Genomic DNA, 17,787 nt, shown 5'->3' on the forward strand with positions numbered 1-17,787 from the left:
GAAGGTTATGGATGTCACCCAGGAGAAAAGTTTAGCATCTCCATTTCAACTAGGAAGCATTTTGGAGAAAAGCAGACCATGGTGAGCAGTTGCAAAGGAAGGAACAGGATGGAAGTGGATGACTTCATGCCACAAGGATGACCATCAACCCCCAATAAACTTGACTTTCCATTCTAGTTTTCATTTTACTTCCTCTTTTTAACAAATTCACTTTTGAATACCCTAGACCAAAAGAAGTGCTGAAGACAATGTTATTACAACACCTTACCACAGCACAGATATTACAAACCCAGGTGTTTGGGCTCTGTCCCTGACAGTCCCTGGCAAGGTCATGGGAATGAGTGTCTAGAGTATGCCCATCTGCACCAGGCAGGTGCTGCAGAGCGGGATGGATGGCCCTGGTGGGGCACAGGGATAGGACTGGTGCTCTGAGAGCTGCACAATACGTGGGGATAGTGCTGTTCCAGGTGGGCATGGTCCCCCCTCTGCTCACGATGGATGCTGTCTGGGTGGGATGGGATGGAGGTAGGTGCTGAGGGGATGGCTGCATTGGGCTTTGGTGTGTGTAGGCATCATGGTTGGTATGATGTGAGGTGAATTGGCCTGATGTGGGATGGCTTGGCATGGAATGGGATGGGTCCATGTGATATGGGATGGGTTTGTCTGATACTGGGTGGGTTGGCACAATGCGGGGCAGGTTGGGGTGATACGAGGCAGGCTGTGGTGACATGGGGCAGGTGGATGTGCTCTGGAGAAGGTTGGTGTGATGTGAGGCAAGTGGGTGTGATGTGGGAAGGTTCATAGAACCATAGCATCATGGAATAAGCTGAGTTGGAAGACACTCATCAGGATCATCCACTCCAATTCCTGGCCCTGTGCAGGACACCACAACAATCCCATCCTGTGCCTGAGAACATTGTCCAAACGCTTCTTGAGCTCCAGCAGATTTGGTGCTGTGACCATTCCCTGGGGAGCTTGTTCCAGTGCTCAACCACCCTCTGGATGAAGAACCTTTTTCTAAAATCCAGCTTAAACCTTTCCCAACTCAGCCTCAGGCCATTCCTTCAGGTCCTGTCGCTGGTCACGAGAGTCAAGAGATTGGGACATGTGCCTCTGCTTCTCCTCCTGAGGATACTGAAGACTCAATGAGGTATACTGTCCTTGTTCAGTCTCTTCTCCAGGCTGAAGAAAAGAAGCGACCTCAGTTGCTCCTTACAAGGCTCTCCAGACCCTTCGCCCTCCTCTGGACCCTCTGCACTAGCCTAAGGTCCCTTTTATAGTGACACGACCCAGACGGATGTGCCAGGGGCGGGCTGGCCTGTTGTGGGGCAGGTGGATAAGGTGAGGGCAGGTCGCAGGGATGGGGAGGGGGCGGTGAGCATGACGCCACTGCCGATACCACAGACCGGGCCCGGCCTCGCAGCCCTCCCGCTGCCATGGCGACCGCCCCCCGCCCCCTCCGCTGAACTATTTTCCGTCCCACCACGTGATGACAACAGCTCCCGCACACGTGACGGAGGCCGCGCTGTCAATCAAACTCGATCTCCTCCAATCACCGCCCGCCATCGGGCGCCGTCCCGCCTTCCGGAAGCGGGCCCTCTAATCGACGCCGGCGCGCGTTCCAGCGGTTTGACAGGGCCAGCGAGGAGGGGCGTTGATTGGCGTCGCGTTAAACCAATCGCAACTCGAGAAGGAGGGCGAGCTCCCGCCCCCGCGGCGCGGGGACCAATGGGCGTGCGGGAGGCGGTGCTTCGCCCACCCCCCGGCACTGCGGTAATATGGCTCCGTAGCGGGCGGCCGGCTCGGCGTTGCTGCCGCCATTAACCCCTGCGCGCCCGGCGGCCTCGGGGGAGTAGAGCGGGGACCCTACGTGAGGATGAGCTCGGCTGCCGGTCCCGCCGCATTACCGCCCGGCTCGGCCGCCCGCGCCCTGCATGTGGAGCTGCCTTCGCAGCAGGTACGGCGGGGCCTCGGGGCGGCGCTCGGAGAGGGCTGAGGCGGAGGAGGGTGTCCTGAGGTGAATCAGGGCTGTCCGCCTGAAGTGTGGGGTGTTCTGAGCTGAAGGGGCTGTGCTCACTGAGGTGGGGCATGCCCTGAGGTGTGCACCGGGGCGTGCTCACTGAGGTGTGGGTTGTTCTGGGCTGAAGGGAGATGCTTCCTGAACTGAGGGGTGCACCCTTAGGTGTGGGGTGCCCTGAGCTAAGGGGGTGGACAGGTGCTCCATGAAGTGTCCGTGGGGTTCCCCGAGGTCTGGGGTGAGCTGAGGCGGAGTCCCCCAGCTTGTGGAAGGGGAGTTTGAGCTCTCAGGCTGGCAGGAAGGCGAGAGGAAGCGTGGGGCTCGGGGTCTGTGCCTCTCTCCCGGTGGAGTCGAGTGGTGTTTCCTCTCCCAGGAAACTGCTGTGCCTGCCAGGGACCTGGAGCAGACTAAAGGTGGGACTTGCAGCAGGAATAACACCCTGAAAAATCGGTGTTAAACTTGGGCACGTCGTGAGGCCGAAGCAGCCGGGTGTCCTCTCCTCCTTCTCTTGGAGTGTGGATAGAACATGAAGTGTGTTCTGAAAAGTGGTGAAATGTTCTCTCCCCATTGCGTCCTCCCTTCACCCAACTCTTTTTCCCGTTTGCAAATAGTTGGCCTTTGGTTTACTGGGCGTTCGTCACACGTTTAATTTTGGAAAACATTAATTTTGAGCGAGGAAGATTAGGTCCTGCCCGAGCATTTAGCAATCTCTCTCTGACTGTGCCCTTTCCCCTCTTGCATGTGGTGACTTTGATTGCACAGGAGCTGGAGCAGTGAAGGTGGGAGTAATTCGCAAAATTTTGCTTTTCTTTAGAAATACTGTAAGATGTGAGTGTTGTTTTGGCTCATTAACTCGGTGCTGTTGATGTTGCTATGAAGTAGACGCTCGATCTGTGTTACTTGAGCTACATGTTACCAGGTGGAAATATAAAGAGTAGAGAAAAAAATCAGCATAAGTTAACTTGAAGTGATCTATAACTGCTCTTTTGTTAAACATGCTCTAGAAGACATCCAGTTAAGGGTAAAAGCAGGGAATGGAGGTGGCTGTTGGCCACCCAACTCTAATTTGTGAGCAAGTACTTACTCTGAAACGTGGGTCTGCTCTGTTAATAAACATAAACATGAATGCAGCTCTGTATTAACAGGAAACAGGGGATTGTCCTCGAGATCAAGTATGGCCTTCTCCTTGCTGCATTTTTGGTTTTATTCTTTCTCAGGCTTGTGCAAGGACCAAGTGAATGCTGCAGGGAGAAGCCTGAGATATTAGTCACTGGACTTTGTGAAAGTGAGACCAAAACACAGGCTTTTCCTCCTAAGAGCAGGAACTTTTATAGGAGTTCCTAGGAGCAGAAATTGAGTCATCAATTATAAGATGTTCCAGTTGAGTAAATATTTGTCGAGAATGCTTGTATGTTAATTGTAGCAAGTGTAAGGCTGGGATAGAGACTGAGGCATTGTTCTGCTGTGTGCTCGGCTAACACAAGGACCATGTGCTGAGGGATCTGTGCACTGTGTCTGTACTTGGAATCGAATTGAGAGGCTCAACTGACCACCCTGATAGCAAATCACCCTATTTCTCCATATTATCTGAGCTCAAAAGTCTGTTACTGAAGTGCAAGACAGCTTGAAGGGGCTCAGCGCACTGGAGCTGTTTTACTGGAGAATTATGAGAAGGAAAAGTCATTCCTAGTCTATTGTGCCATCTCTGCAATGCCATAGTTTGGCTGATCCAAACTGTGTGGTGCTACGTAAAGCAAGGTAATTGTTTGAGCTCTGTGCCAGCACAGAAATCAACTTGGTGATTTGTTTCAGTAAGCAGCTTTCTCTAGAACACCCAGTGCTACATTTTTTTTGACTATAAGAATTGAGAGCGGGATTGTCTGAGTCATGGCTTTAAATCTCTCCAAAGACAAATTCTCAACTGAGAATTCAAGGTGAGTGCTTTTAATGACTGAAGTGACTTTTTAGGGACAGAAGTAGTGATAGTGTAATCTGAGTTTAGTCTGGCCTTAATTGTTCCAGTAACATTCACACTGGGGAGAAAACAGCATTCCTGCTACTGACACTTTCGCAGGAGTGAAAAGTTAACTCCAAAACGTTTTGCTTTGTGATCGTGCTTATCTGACTGACCTCTTCTTTAACTTGTTTGTGTGGTGGGATGACCAGGCCAGAATGCCTTTTGCTGTTTTATTCTGTATCTTAAGAAAGAGAAATAGAGGATATGGCTGTAGAGAAATGCATCTGATTAAGCATAAAATTCCCATTTGAATCCCTTAGTAATTGTGTCAGGATGTTGTTCTCTTTTGCTGTAAGAGTGAGCTCAACAGAACTGAAAATGTGAAATAATTGCAGTTCAGGAGCTGAGATTCTTTAGTAATATCTCTTCCCATTTGCCTGATGCAAGAAAATTGGGAGTGTCATGAGAAGTGCTCAAAGCAAACTGTTCAGTCCCGTCCTTATAAAAAGTTCAAAGCAATGGGTTGGGGTACCCAAACCTTGCAGATTGTTACATATCCTCCATGGAAGGGATTGGACAGAAAAATGCAGCCTGAATGTAGAGAGGCAGTCATGCCACAGTCAAATGATCTCTTGAATGCTACTGTGCTAATTGCTGGCCAAAAGAGATTTCACGTGTGGTTGTCTAGTGACAGGAAAGCACACAGTCATGGACCCAGAACCAGTGCCTGGGAGGGTGTGTGAGGGAGGGAGATGTCTGCTGAGTGTGGATGTGGTAGTGAGGAGGGAAGGGGTAAATTGTGCTGCTGTGCACAGCCATGAATAGTGTCAGACCAGGTGACTGGATATTTTCTGTATCTTTCAGTTCACAGACATGCTTAGCATCCATGGCTCATGTGCCTTCCATACTAGCCTAACTCTGGGAGCATCTCTACCCTCAGGATTTGCCCATCCAACCAATTCCTTTTCCATCTCAGAGTCCACTCATCAAATCCATTTCTCCAATCTGGAGAAAAGGATGTTGGGGGGGAACCATGTCAAAGGCTTTACCAGAGTCCAGATAAACGACGTCTGTAACTCTTCCCTTGTTCACTGATGTAGTCACCCCATCATTGAAGGCCACTGGGTTGGTCATGCTTTGCTTCTCTCTGGTGAAACCATGCTGGCTGTGGAGTCACCTCCCTGTCTTCCATGTTCCTTAGCACTGCTTCTCAGAGGATCTGTTGTGTGATCTTGCCAGGCACAGAGGTGAGGTGACAGGGTCGTAGCTCCCAGGGTGCTCTTTTCTGGCCCTCTTAAATATTGGTACCATGGTTCCCCTTTTCCAATCACCTGGGACTTCACCTGACTGCCATGATTTTTCCAATATCATGGAGACTGGCTTGGGAACTAAATCAGCCAGTTGCCTCAAGACTGGTGCATCTCTTTGGGTCCCATGGACTTGTGCAGATTCAAGTTCCTCGGGTGGTCGTTAACCCGATCTTACAGTGTGAGGGGCTTTGTTCCTCCAGTCCCTATCCTGCTGTCCATCCATGAGAGAGGTTGTCATTGAAAACTGAGGCAAAAGAGTTGTTGAGTACCTCAGCCTTCCCATCAGTTGTTACCAGTTTTCCAGCATTATTTATCGGGGGATAGCACCTTCTTTAACTTTCTTTTTCTGGGTAGCATACATAGAGAAGCCCTTTATCGCATCCCCTGCCAGGTCCAGTTCCAGATTTGACTTGGTTTCTTTCTTTAAAGATGGGTATCACTCATGCACAACATTTTGGGCAACATGGCAGAAAGGGATGATTCAAAGGGTGCTGGCTAATGTGTTTGAGGGGTCTTGTGTAGGAGAAATAAAGAAAGTTACTGTATGGGCCCAGGGCTGCACATGCACTTTCAACTAAGCAGTGAGAAAATAATATCTTTTTAAACAATAGTTTTATATTACTCTTGTTATATATTCCCCTGAGTTATTTGGAAAAAAAAAAGACTGATTATATTTTACTTCCTCTTTCCTTCAAAATGTGGGGGGAGGGGAGGAATCAGAGTAGTGGATGGAAAGTGTTGTATTAGAATATTGCTTTCACTTCTCTTTGACACACACTCTTTAAATGCTGAGTGAGAGAAAAGTGCTCCTCCAGTGAAACACCACAGTGTGAGTTGTGACCTGCTGATCTTACTCAGTTGTATCCATTCCCAACTGTATCAATGTTTAGTGTTTGCAAGAATTAGGAGGAGTAATTGTTAAAGTTACTGGAAAATTGTAATTTTAGCCCAAAAGGCTGGCTGTTATCCTGGGGCTGGAGCTTTGCTGTCTGCAGTGTGCTACACGTATTCCCTAGGGGATGCAGGTGTGTTTTGCAGCCCAAATGATCTCTTGATAAGTTAGAGAGAGACTGTTATATTCAAAGGCCATACTAGATCAATTTTCATGCTTTATTTGGGATGTTTGTGGTGGGTTATGGAATGCTCTGAATTGAGCAACTTGCTAGCTAAAGACCCAAGTCTCATTTATTAAGGGAAACTGACTTTTTTGCCCTTGATTTATTCATCCATCCAGCAACAAGATAAGCATTAATATGCTTCAGGTTATTAATCATCATATGCTGTTTGCTTGTGCAGCCTAGAGCATCCTTAAATGCTTCTTTAAGGTCAGAATTGCCACTGCTTTGATTTTGTTGAAGCCCTCTCTTCTATAAGGCCCTGTGTACTTTTTGGGTGCTCCCTTCTGAGTATCATCCTAATATTCCCAGGTTATTCCCACAGCTGATGTGGACTGATGCTCTTCCCCAAGGTCGTGTTGAGAGGCTTAGGGGACTTCTCTCAACTGCTACAGAGTGTTATTAATGAGGTGGGACATGCACCCTGATGTTCTCTTTTCTGTCTGGGGGGTTAGTTCCCATGCTGTGGCACAGAAGCAGCTACATTTCAGTCTCTCATCTTGAGACTAAATACTTACTTATACAAACTCAGAGAAAAACATCAATAAAGAAAGATGTTATTTCTAGCTACCTCTTCTAAAAGGTCTTTGGTTAAAGGTGAAAAGACTGTCTAGTTTCCTATTATTTGCACCTAGCAAGCACAGCTTTGTCTGGCCAGTGGGCAGTATTTGTAAGATTTCCTTAACCATAGTTTAGGGCAATTTTTTCAGAGTGTGCTGACAGTTCTTGCTCTTTGGAGCTGTGGTGTTTGCCAGCTCGCTGGATCTGTCGCTCTTGATGTTATAGTGACCATAACCAAACACAGCTGTTGAAACAATACACAGAAAGAACTTCTTTTGCCCAAGACCCTGCGTAGGCTTGTGATTTGGCTTTTGAATCCTTCCTGCTAACATTATATGTAAGTTAATTCCATGTATTAGGTCTTGTTTTGCCACACCTTGCCTGCTATCTTGTTTGTGTCCCAAGACTGAATGTGTCTTCTGTACCTGCCCCTACAATAAGTTTTAAATGACAGGCTTTTACAGTCTTTCTGCAGAAATAAGCACAAATTCTGCGCGTGGAAAAAAAGGATAAGCATGCAGAAGGTTAGTGAGTTGTGTGAACATCATGAGCTTACATCAGTTTTAGTTCTTTCATTTATTTTAGACTCTAAAGTAAGTGGTGTAGATTTTCTACCAGTGATTATGGGGTACAAAGAGAATATATCTTATGCCAGCTGAACAGTTACCAGCTGTTTACATCATTTCATGGGGGTAGAAGTTGAGTTCTGAGTTACTCCTCAGTGTAAATGCAATTACTTATTGAGGAGGGAGTTTAGAGGATTAGCTAGTAGGAGGGTACAGGGGAGGATGGACCAGAGGACACAGCTGCCTTTCAAGATTAATACATAGTCTTAAGTTTTTTTCAGTTGTAGTACAGTTATCTGTTTTAATTATTTTCTGATGCTACTGTTGCTTTAGTTAGTGTTAAAGGAGCAGATCATGCCACAGACTAACATATTTTGTTAGATCTAACATTGACTTCAGACATTGCATTTTTTTAACTCCATACTGACTTTACAAAGGGCTGTTTTGCATTCAGACAGCTAGAAAATTATTATACTTCTGCATGGGCCAAGTCAAGTATTGAGATATTCCTTATTCTTCCTGTTTCACTTTCTCCTTCTGTGAATTAGGGCAGACTTGTCTTTTGAACATCTTCTATTTGCCTCTGTTCCTGGTGAAGCTCTCAGTGCTGTACAGAAGCAGGGGTAGCCAGGGTATGGATGATTAGAAACTTGTATTGACCCTTGATGTGTTCATGTGAAAGCTTCACAGCTGTTTTCCTTCTTAAGGGAAACTTTCAAAAGCCTTTCAGCTGTCCAGAAGCATAAAAGAAAGGAGGCACTTTGATTTAAGAAACTGTAACCTAAAATTCACAATTGTGCATTTCAGAAAACTTTGAGCCATGTTGATAAAATAGCTTTCATTTTTCTTGTGGTCATTTAGGCTTTCATTTTTCTTGTGGTCGTTTAGTCTGGGTAAATCCCTCTGCACAGGTTCAATTATCTGGTTCCTTGCATAAGATCTTTGGGAAGGTGAGGTATGTGTGTTGCACCTTCATAGGAAAAAAAGTGCAGTTGTGTTCCTACAGTGCATCTTCAAACTGGTGATGTCCTCAGTTCTGATTCCCAGTAGAAATAGTTTTTTAAAGGCACTTGCAAGAAAGTAGCTAAATTTTATAAAGAGAAAGGAGTTCCTGGATGGCTGTTGCTCACTTGACATGAGGAAATGGGGATAAGAATGAGGTGCATAAGGAGAACCTCAAGTGATTCGTGTAACCCATTGTGGCTGTGTATGAACTAATGATGGCTGTGTTGCCTTACGGGTCTTGCTGTCTTCAAATGTGTGCTGGAAGACATTAAAATAGAATTCCTAAATATTCCTTATGGTGTATCCCACAAAATTGCATATCAAATGCTTCTTTGCATCAGAAGTAGAGCTGAAAGCCCATTTGATTCTCTTGACTCTGAACTGTGGAAAACTGTTAAATTGCCAACCTCATAAATCTTCCTAGGAAGTGTAAATTGGAGTACAAGCATTTTGTTGCCTTTCCTGTGGTTTTAAGTAACCTTACATCTGAGTAGTGCCTGAACTTCCCACGTACATTTTTTGGATATTAACAGCTTTATGTTTTGCAGCAGAGTTGACCCAAACCTTCTGTGAGATATGCTTCGCTTAAAAAAAAAAAAAAAAAAAGGTATTAAATTGGAGAATGAGGCAGCTTGGAAACTTACATAAAATTAAGTATGAATTCTTGCCTACCATTTGACTTTCAAGGGATTGGATCATGTGATTGCTTCTTAGTATTCAAATTAGCATGGAGAGGTGAAAGCAATTAGTGAAAATCTGAGGAAGTTGGAAGGTGCAATACGGAGGTGTAGAGCAGTGCTGTGATAATAAATAATGCTCGTGTTGGCTGAATATAAATCATATTTTGGTAACTTTTTTTTTGTTCCAGGGCTGGAGGTTTTATGCTTTTTAAGAAAAAGAACCCCCTCAACCTGTCTGCTATGAGCTACAAAGCACACAGAGCTCTCTGTTTTATAATATGACTTAATTCTGACAAATATCCAGACATCTAAATAGCTGACATTGCAAGCTCAAGTCTGTTCAGTTCAAAAACACTGGATTTGCTGTAGTAACATTTGTGTTGCTAACTAATCTTTGCCTCCTGCTTTAATGCTAAAATACTTGGAAGGATTTTGCTTAAATTCTTTCAGAGCTTCTGTGGGTCATAGAGCAAGGAACCAAGCTATGAAATTCGTGTGAAAGCCAGGTAAAAACAGATTATGTACCATCTTATACAGAGGTCAGAGCTGATCCTGATCTGAAAAGAATTTGGGGAATTTACTTTCTTGACAAAATTGTGAGGAGGGCACCAATCTCAAAACAGGAGTGGTGTCCAGAGATGAAGTCTGTCTTTGTGTGTCTTGATTAAAAACTGTTTGATGAGTAGAGTACTCCATTAAAGGCTAAGGAAGGAGACCTGGTGCTGAAATTTCAGCCAGTGTTGAAAGTTTTTTGTTCTGGAAATACAATAATTGCTTTTCAGCAATTCAGGCCTCTGAGAGAGCCCTAAGTGGTGATATAATTTTGGTGAATTTGGGCTAAGTCATTTATGTAAACTTCTATTTTGCTTGTATAAGATGATTTCCCAGACTTCTTAATGCTGGTTTTACCATTGTGTTTACATTTCAGACAAAAGTGAATTTCTGGTTACATGGGTTGTATGGAAAGCCTTCAGGAATGAGTGGGTGGGGCAGCCTTTTTCAAATTCAGTTACAAATGTACAAAACTTTCTTCCTGGGCAATTGAATTGAAGCTTCATTCTGGAAAATATACTTTTATATTTATAAAGTTCTTAAAAAATCTGCCTGATAGAATTTCTGAAACTTACTTATGGCCATACCCACTGTCACTTAGGAACATCTGGAAGTTTTCAGCCAAACCCTCCACTCACAGAGGGGCTTGTTTGATGGCATCTAGGATGGTTCTTGCTAGAAGAAACCAAACTGCCTGCCTTGCTTAAGTTCAGATACTCCCTTGACACCTTTGCAAATTTATTTAACATGTCAAAGAGCCTGCTGAGAGTAGAATTCACGAACAGCTTTGCTAGAAGAGCCAGTGCTAAAGATGGAAGACTGTGCTACTGGGAGAAGGCAGATATGGGACAAAGAGAAGACAGACCTCCCCGTTTTTCCAGCTGTGAGCCATTAGGTCATCTCAGCTGCTGATGGCATGATAGGCTCCATGTGATGAGAATGGGCTTTGCTGTTGCCCATATTGAGCTTCACAATTGATACTTGGAGCCAGAGCTAGAGTCAGTGTGATGGCTGAGTACCAGAAATAGGAAAAGGTGTTTGACTGTTCTCATCCAGCTTGGATATTACTGACATTATTTTATTTCCCAGGGTCATCAGATTCTTTTAAGGGAATAATGAAGTGGTTAAGATGGAAGAGGAATCAGAACTCTCCATGCTTGCTTTTGCTACCCATTATATGACCTTGAACAAATAATTATAAAATTCCATGAATACTTGAGGCTGTTGTAGGTAGTCCTGTTCTCCTGCCATGAACAGTCCAGACCTTGTATTAACAGTAGCGCACTTCTCTCTCATTTGACTCACTCCCTTTTCTTACCTTCCTGCTGTGTCGTCTCTGCACTGATTTTTATTAATTGTACCAGATTCTTAGAGAAAAAAAACAGTGAATAGCTTTATCACTTCTGTTTCTCAGGCCTGGAGAAAAAAAGCAAAGAGTGGCATCTGGATCAGCCTAAACCATAAAGAAAGTTAAGTGTTGAAGTGTGCCTACTCTGCCCTCTTTTGTGGTGGGCACATCTGTGTAGCTGTGGGGGGCTGAATTGGAGGAACTTACCCAGATGTTAGCCTTACTTACCCAGTTACTAACTTTTGGTTGTGGCAGCTTTGCCTTGGTTCAGTTTTCTGACCCTCACCCTAAGACTGCACAAAACACACATCCATGCAGGATGGGAATGTGCATCAGGATGCTGAAGGTGGCTTTCTAGGCAGAGGTGGTGAAAGATTATGGTATCCTAGTGTTGAGGGTATTAAAGCATGAAGGACCAGACAGTTCCAGTCCTTTAGACTTCAAAAGACTTGGTAGACTGTCTGGAATCATGTGATGAAAAAGCCATCTTAACAAGGCTGATGATGAAAATGCTTGATTCTGGAGCAGTCTGATTTGTTTATGGCCTGTGGTAAATCTGGAGGGGTTCCCAGAAAGTCATAGAACAGGAACACTAGATATATTACACAACTGCAAATAGCTCCTCAGAATGATGAAAACTGAGTGTTTCTCTCTGAGTTTTGAGTGAAGCTGGTAATCACTGAGCAGGGATGGTTTTGCTACACTCCGCAGCTGCTTTGTTAAGGTGCTGTTGTAGAATTTTGGGAAGCTGCTTTTCTGTCTGTGCAAGCATGAGGGATGCCTGATGGTCAGTTCTGTTCTTCAGATCTCTCCTACAGCTTTCCTGATCAGACTTTCTGTATATCTTTGGGATGGCTGTCTGCTTATAACCTGTGCTATCTTTACAGGCAGCAGTGTTTTTAAAATACAAACTATTCAGGATTTCTCCTAATGGAAAATTAGTGCATCTCTTCTCCTGGTTTGTAGTAATTTATCTTCAACACAGAAGGAAGCACTCATTTCTTTCATGTGAGTCAATATGTAGCTGTTATATAGCAGTTGCTTTTAATCAAATGCAACTTAGAATGGGAATTAAAGCAAAGGATAACCAGGCCTGTACTGTAATTTCACTGCTCCATTGGCTTTCTTGGAAATTGCAAAGGTCTTGGACAATTGTAACCAAAATAACTTGTGTCACAAACCCCTGAGAATGAACTGTTAGACTTGCTGTGCTACTGTGCCAAGCACTGGTCCAGATATGCCACTGTTAAGGCTGCATGTGCTGAATTGAGACTCTTGGAAAGGTTAAATAACCTTTCCCATGGTATTAGTTCTGCAAAAATAACTTTTTTTGCAGTAGGATATCTCATTAAGATACTTGCTGTAGATGTCTGAGGATTTCAGTCCTGTGTTGTTGGTAACCTGTAAGTTCTTTGAGGACATAGTGGTGAAAATTAGCTGTGCTCATTGTATATTTTGCTTTTTCTTTTTTTAAAAAATGAAAGCAGGTCCTGCATTATCATCTTGCACTCACACTGGCCTCTGTGAAGTTAAGTGACTCAGCAGGCTGCCAAGGCACTTGGATTGTTTTTTAGCCCTTGTATTTTGTTTGTTAAGGTGGGCTTTTGGAATTACTGTTCTGGCTGCAGAGCATCTTATCCTGGGGGAATCCTTCCTCATGATGAAGATTTCTTGACACTTTTATAGAAAGGTCAAAATAGCTGAAACTTGTCACTAAAGAAAAGGGACCCTTTTTAGCACTTCACCTAGAAGGAGAAGGAAATGAAAGAATTGTGTATTATTTGCAGCTGCTGCATTCAGCGTAGAGTGTACTGGTTTATTCTCTTAAAAGAGTTGCTTTTGCAGTTTGAAATGCTCTGGTACCTCATTGTGAGCTGCCTTCCCCTCGGCTCATGGCAGTGCCAGGCTCTGTTGCCCCAGGTACGCTTCAAGCTGGTGGTTTCATTCCAGCACTTCTCTGCCTTCAGCCTCTTGCTGCTGTGCTGTCCCCTCCTTGGTCAGCTCAGCTGCTTGTCCAGCCACGTGGTGAGCCACATTGAGGAACTGAGCTGGTGAAACTAACCCTGGAAAAGGGAGAGCTGCTTAGTTTCCATCCAGATTGGTTCCCAGATAGGATTCTGCGAGCAGCTGCACAAGTGCTCGTTTATGGTGGAACGAGTAAGAAAGGGTGATGCAGTGCTGGGGGCTGGCAGTGTTTGGCTGATGCCAGTGCTGGCTGAGCTGCAGCACAGTGGTGTTTTTGTTTTGTGTATTCCAGTGTCTCCAGAACAAAAGTATATGAAATGCATAGGAGGTAACATTAGAGATTTAAGACTTGCCTCAAAATATTTACTTTGTCACAACACAAAGCCCTTGATAAGGAATTCTAGTGCCTAATCAGTTATCTTTGGGTATGTCTTTGCAGCTGATAGTCTCCTGGTTGAAGCTAATTATCTTGGATCAGGAGAGATTAATTAACTCTGAATGTTGCCTCTGTAGAGTTCTGACGAAATTTGAATAATTCAGTGTAATATCAGCAAACAAAGTGGGCAAAGGGGAAGATTTATTATGAGGATTCAAGTCTCTGTCATCCTGACCTCACACTAAAGAATGTGAATGATAAAATTGTCCATGTATTTGGAAACTTGTTCCCTGTCAGCCAGGCTAAATGGATAGGAGGAGAGTGCTGGCTAAGCTGGAGATTCAAATATGCAAATATTACCTGTTGCACATTGAGTTCTGAACTGTGTTGTGGTCTTACAGCCCCAAAATTAACAACAGGTTTAGGAGAAGTGAGACTTTAACCCCCATGTCCTGGAGGGTGCAAGGAAGTCACAAACCACAGAGATAAGGACTCAATCTTGTTCAGAGGTGCAGGTGTAGGTTAGGACACTCAACAGCTTTTTTTTTTTTTTTTTTTTCTCAAACCTCGTTGACCTCAGTGTGTATTGTGAATAGTAAGAAACTTGTTTGACTTTGCTTGAGAGCTAATCAATGAAGCATACTACTTAAAACAGGCACACAAATTAGTTTGCAATCCTAAAGAGACCTGGAAAAAGTTACCTTCTTTATAGGATGCAGTGTGGGCTGTTCTTTGTAAGGAATGAAAGGAGAGATACAAAAAATGAAGGGCATGAGCATGGTAGTTGATTGATTTCTGTGGTACTGTTGATTATTAAAAGAGATATGACACATAAAATTCTTGGGTCATTTGTATAGGTAGCAAAATGCATGTTCATAACCATTTCTGAAGGAGTGTTTCAGTTGCACATAAAAATAGCCAGCAAAGCTACCCAGCTTTTAGGTTAGATGTGAAAAATTGTTAAAGGTCTATGTGGCTCCTTTTTAAGTGAAACTTAATATTTCTGTTGACATTTTTGATACCAGTTTCTAAGAAAATAAGACCATGTAGTCTCACAGAACATTTTTTGGTGGTTGGGATTTTTTGTTTTTAATTTTGTAGCTCATGTATATACTAGAGATACCTGGGCATCCTATCTCAGTCTCTGGTTTTAGTCTAAGTCACAAACAGACTTTGAATGGAATGAATCCATCAGTGATTTTTAGGCTGTCACATGAATAGAAATTTAATATTCCTCATACCTTTCCATGAAGGAAAACTAATATGTCACTGGAGTGGTGTTAAGTGATATAAAGTGTCATACTATGATTCTAAAACAGGTGATGGCCTTTCAACTCTTGTTAAAAGCCTTTTAAGACAAGCTGCAAATAGAAAAATTGTCTTTTGGTTTCAAAAGCTTTTAAAATGTGCTTTTAAGGTGGGTTTAGTCTTACAAATAAAGACTCTTTTGGCATAAAATGATGTAAGATGAACTCTGAGGTAAAAGTATGGACTAAACCAGTTGTTTGAGGCTTGTTGGTGGATTGTGGTGATCCACAAAGCATGTGGAGCCATTCACCAACATCCCCAGGGTAGTGGGTGAGACACTGGTGAGTTGAGAGATTGACTGGGAAAATATGACACTGAAGGATTTGGTGAGAGCTTTATGTATTTGAAGTGGCAGTTCGCTGAGTGCTGCATTCATGGGAGGCTGTTTGAAGCATGAGTCTTTGAAGATAAAAAACAATAGAAACAACAGCTAAGCAATGATTTAAGTGTGACAGTCCTGCAGAATTGCTTTGTTAACTAGCTAAATTTTATTAGAAGTTAATAATGTGAAATATTTGTCAGAGATTAAGTGTATGGTGTGCCTTGAAGCTTAGACCTTAGCCACAGCTATTAAAGCTGTTGGGCACAGACAGGTGGGAGAGATTGATTTGATCAGGATTGTAGTAAACCAGGGTAATGTAGGAGTTGGATGAAATCACTTAAACTAAATATTTTAGTGACATATCCTACTGTATTCATTCCAAGGGAAAAGGACTCTCATCACAGCAGATGGTAACTGACAGTGGAAATCTCAAATTTCACTGTGCCCTTAATGTTCCCTGAAAATCTTGATATGTCTTCCTGATGTATTTTATTTAAAGTTGTTAGAGTAGTTCCCAGGATTACTGTGAAATCAGGAAGCTTTGTTCAGCCAGTTCCTTATGACTCTGGATTTGGTGGTGGATTGTTTGAGCTGTTTGTCCGTTAATGCTTATTGAAAATAGCTTTGGTTGGGAAGTGTTTCCAGTGCAATGATGCAAACGTCTGGGTGGTGCTGCTGCTGTGTTTGAAGCTGATAGTGTCACATATTTGTTTGAAACTGCTCGAAGAGTTGGTGATTTGGTCACTTTTGGGGACAAAAATGTCGTACAGGACATGAGTAAGAATAGATTCTCTTCAGTATCAGTGTTTCTTGTCCTGTGGCTTTGCTGAATCCTGGCTGTTTACATTTGCCATCTGACAGAGAAAATTGAGTGTTTTTTTCCACACTAGTGCTTTGGGAATCATTGAAATGCTTTGGAAAAAGGGTCAATTTTCAATCTTAAGAAAGTTCTTTGAATTTTTTTCTTCTTTTTAGCGCCGACTTCGTCACCTTCGGAATATTGCCGCACGTAACATCATCAATAAGAATGGTTATCGCCTCTTGGATACGTACTTCACTCTTCACTTGTGTGATAACACCAAGATCTACAAAGGTAAACCAGGCTTGCTATCAACCTTTTTGCTGGTTAATCTCTGAATTCTTATGAGATTAATTCTCTTTTGTCTTGACAACTTGCTGCCATTAGTTACATCACCTTTGCTAACGTGGGAAAGGAGCTCTTAAATTTCCTCAATTTCATGTAAGCTTTCAGTGTTAGCAGCCAAGGAGGCTAAACAGATAACAGGTCTTGTAGTCTCTTAAATCTGCCTATTTTTGTCATTGCTCTTCCCTGAGTGATGATCCAGGAGCACATAAAAGTTAAAGATTTTTGAGCTTTAGTTGTCTTCTGTGGGGAAGAGTGTCCCACTCTGTGCATACCAATTGTTTTACAAAGCATACATCAGCACATATTGTTATCAAAGTTTTCAAAAAATAGAATTTTCAGCCAATGATATGAAGCATCCAGGCCTCTGTTACAGTTTAGATAAATCTGTTTGAGCATGAGAGCTCTCTTCTCTTTCTTGCTATTCTTTCCCACTACGGTATATAGCTCTTCATTGTGAAGAGATGTTATTAAAAATATGTTTTAATGATCCTTTTGGAGATGAGTTTTGATTTTCTCCTAATTTTTATTTTCATCTGGCACGTGACAGATCTGGCATCTTGCTTTGCTTTTTTTACCAAGGTTGGTGCTTTAGAAGGACCAGAATACAAAACTGGAGCTTGCTGCCTGTTATGGTGGTTGGTTGAACCTGTCACTGATGACTGTTTCTGCAGTGTTTGGTGTTAGGGACTGTTGCACTTCATCAAAGCTTTATGCTTGTTCTCCAGTGGGCTGGGATATTGTACAAAATCTGTATTCCTGCCTCTAGAGCTGTCTGTCCAAAGTCTGTTGAGCTCTTGCTTTGACTGGGAAAGCCAAGGTTCATGCACCAGCAGTTGCTTATTCCCATTTAAATACGGGTTTGTTGGCACCTCTGTCAGGTAACTTGGCTGTTCCCTCTCTGAGCACCTGGAGCAGGTCACTGTTGCTCCTCAGGAAAGTGCTGTAATTAATTTATCCAAGCTGCTGTGTTCCAGGAAGATGTTGTGTGGCAAACCAGGCATTTTTGCAAATGTTATCCAGATACTGTTAAACACTGTGCCATGTTCATTCCTCAGAAATCAAAACCTTGTAAACCTTGAGGATTACCATGGATAGAAAGATTAAATACTAAATTTAAATAATGACTTGTAATAAATAAGTGTGAAAGAGGAATTTTAGTCAAAAGCATGACTGCATTTTAAAAGCTATCTCATGAATTGATTACTAATAAACTGGACCCACTAACATTTGTCTTTCTTGGTTGCTACTTATTTTAGTTTTTTCTGTGTCAAATACTAAGATTTGTATCAGTGTTTAAGCTAATCTAAATGTGCTTTTTTACTTATTTTTCTTTAGAATTTTATAAGAGTGAGGTGATCAAGAATTCTCTGGTAAGTTACTTTAATGTGGAAAAAGTTTGTTTTTAAAATTGTGTTTTTAGTGCAATATACTGATTTATCTGCTGAATACCATAACTTAATGTGCCTTTCCACTGTTCACTTCTGTTAGGAGTATTGTGTTCTTCTCCTTTTCAGATTATTTTCATGAGGGTTAGAATAAGGAGCTACTCAGTAGTTGA

At 42.9% G+C, this 17,787-nt stretch overlaps 1 protein-coding gene across 1 annotated transcript in view; it reads left to right on the top strand.

Moving 5' to 3' along the window:
* Nucleotides 1–1,768: 1,768 nt before the first annotated feature.
* UVRAG (UV radiation resistance associated) overlaps nucleotides 1,769–17,787 on the top strand; it is an 87,386-nt gene continuing 71,367 nt past the window's right edge. The window contains exons 1-3 of the mRNA XM_033052811.1: nucleotides 1,769–1,957; nucleotides 16,058–16,175; nucleotides 17,565–17,599. Coding sequence (XP_032908702.1) covers nucleotides 1,877–1,957; nucleotides 16,058–16,175; nucleotides 17,565–17,599 — 234 coding nt within the window. The 5' untranslated portion in view covers nucleotides 1,769–1,876. The remainder of the gene's footprint in view (nucleotides 1,958–16,057; nucleotides 16,176–17,564; nucleotides 17,600–17,787) is intronic.

The sequence above is a fragment of the Catharus ustulatus genome, chromosome 2, assembly GCF_009819885.2.
Source record: "Catharus ustulatus isolate bCatUst1 chromosome 2, bCatUst1.pri.v2, whole genome shotgun sequence".
Lineage (NCBI taxonomy): Eukaryota > Metazoa > Chordata > Aves > Passeriformes > Turdidae > Catharus > Catharus ustulatus.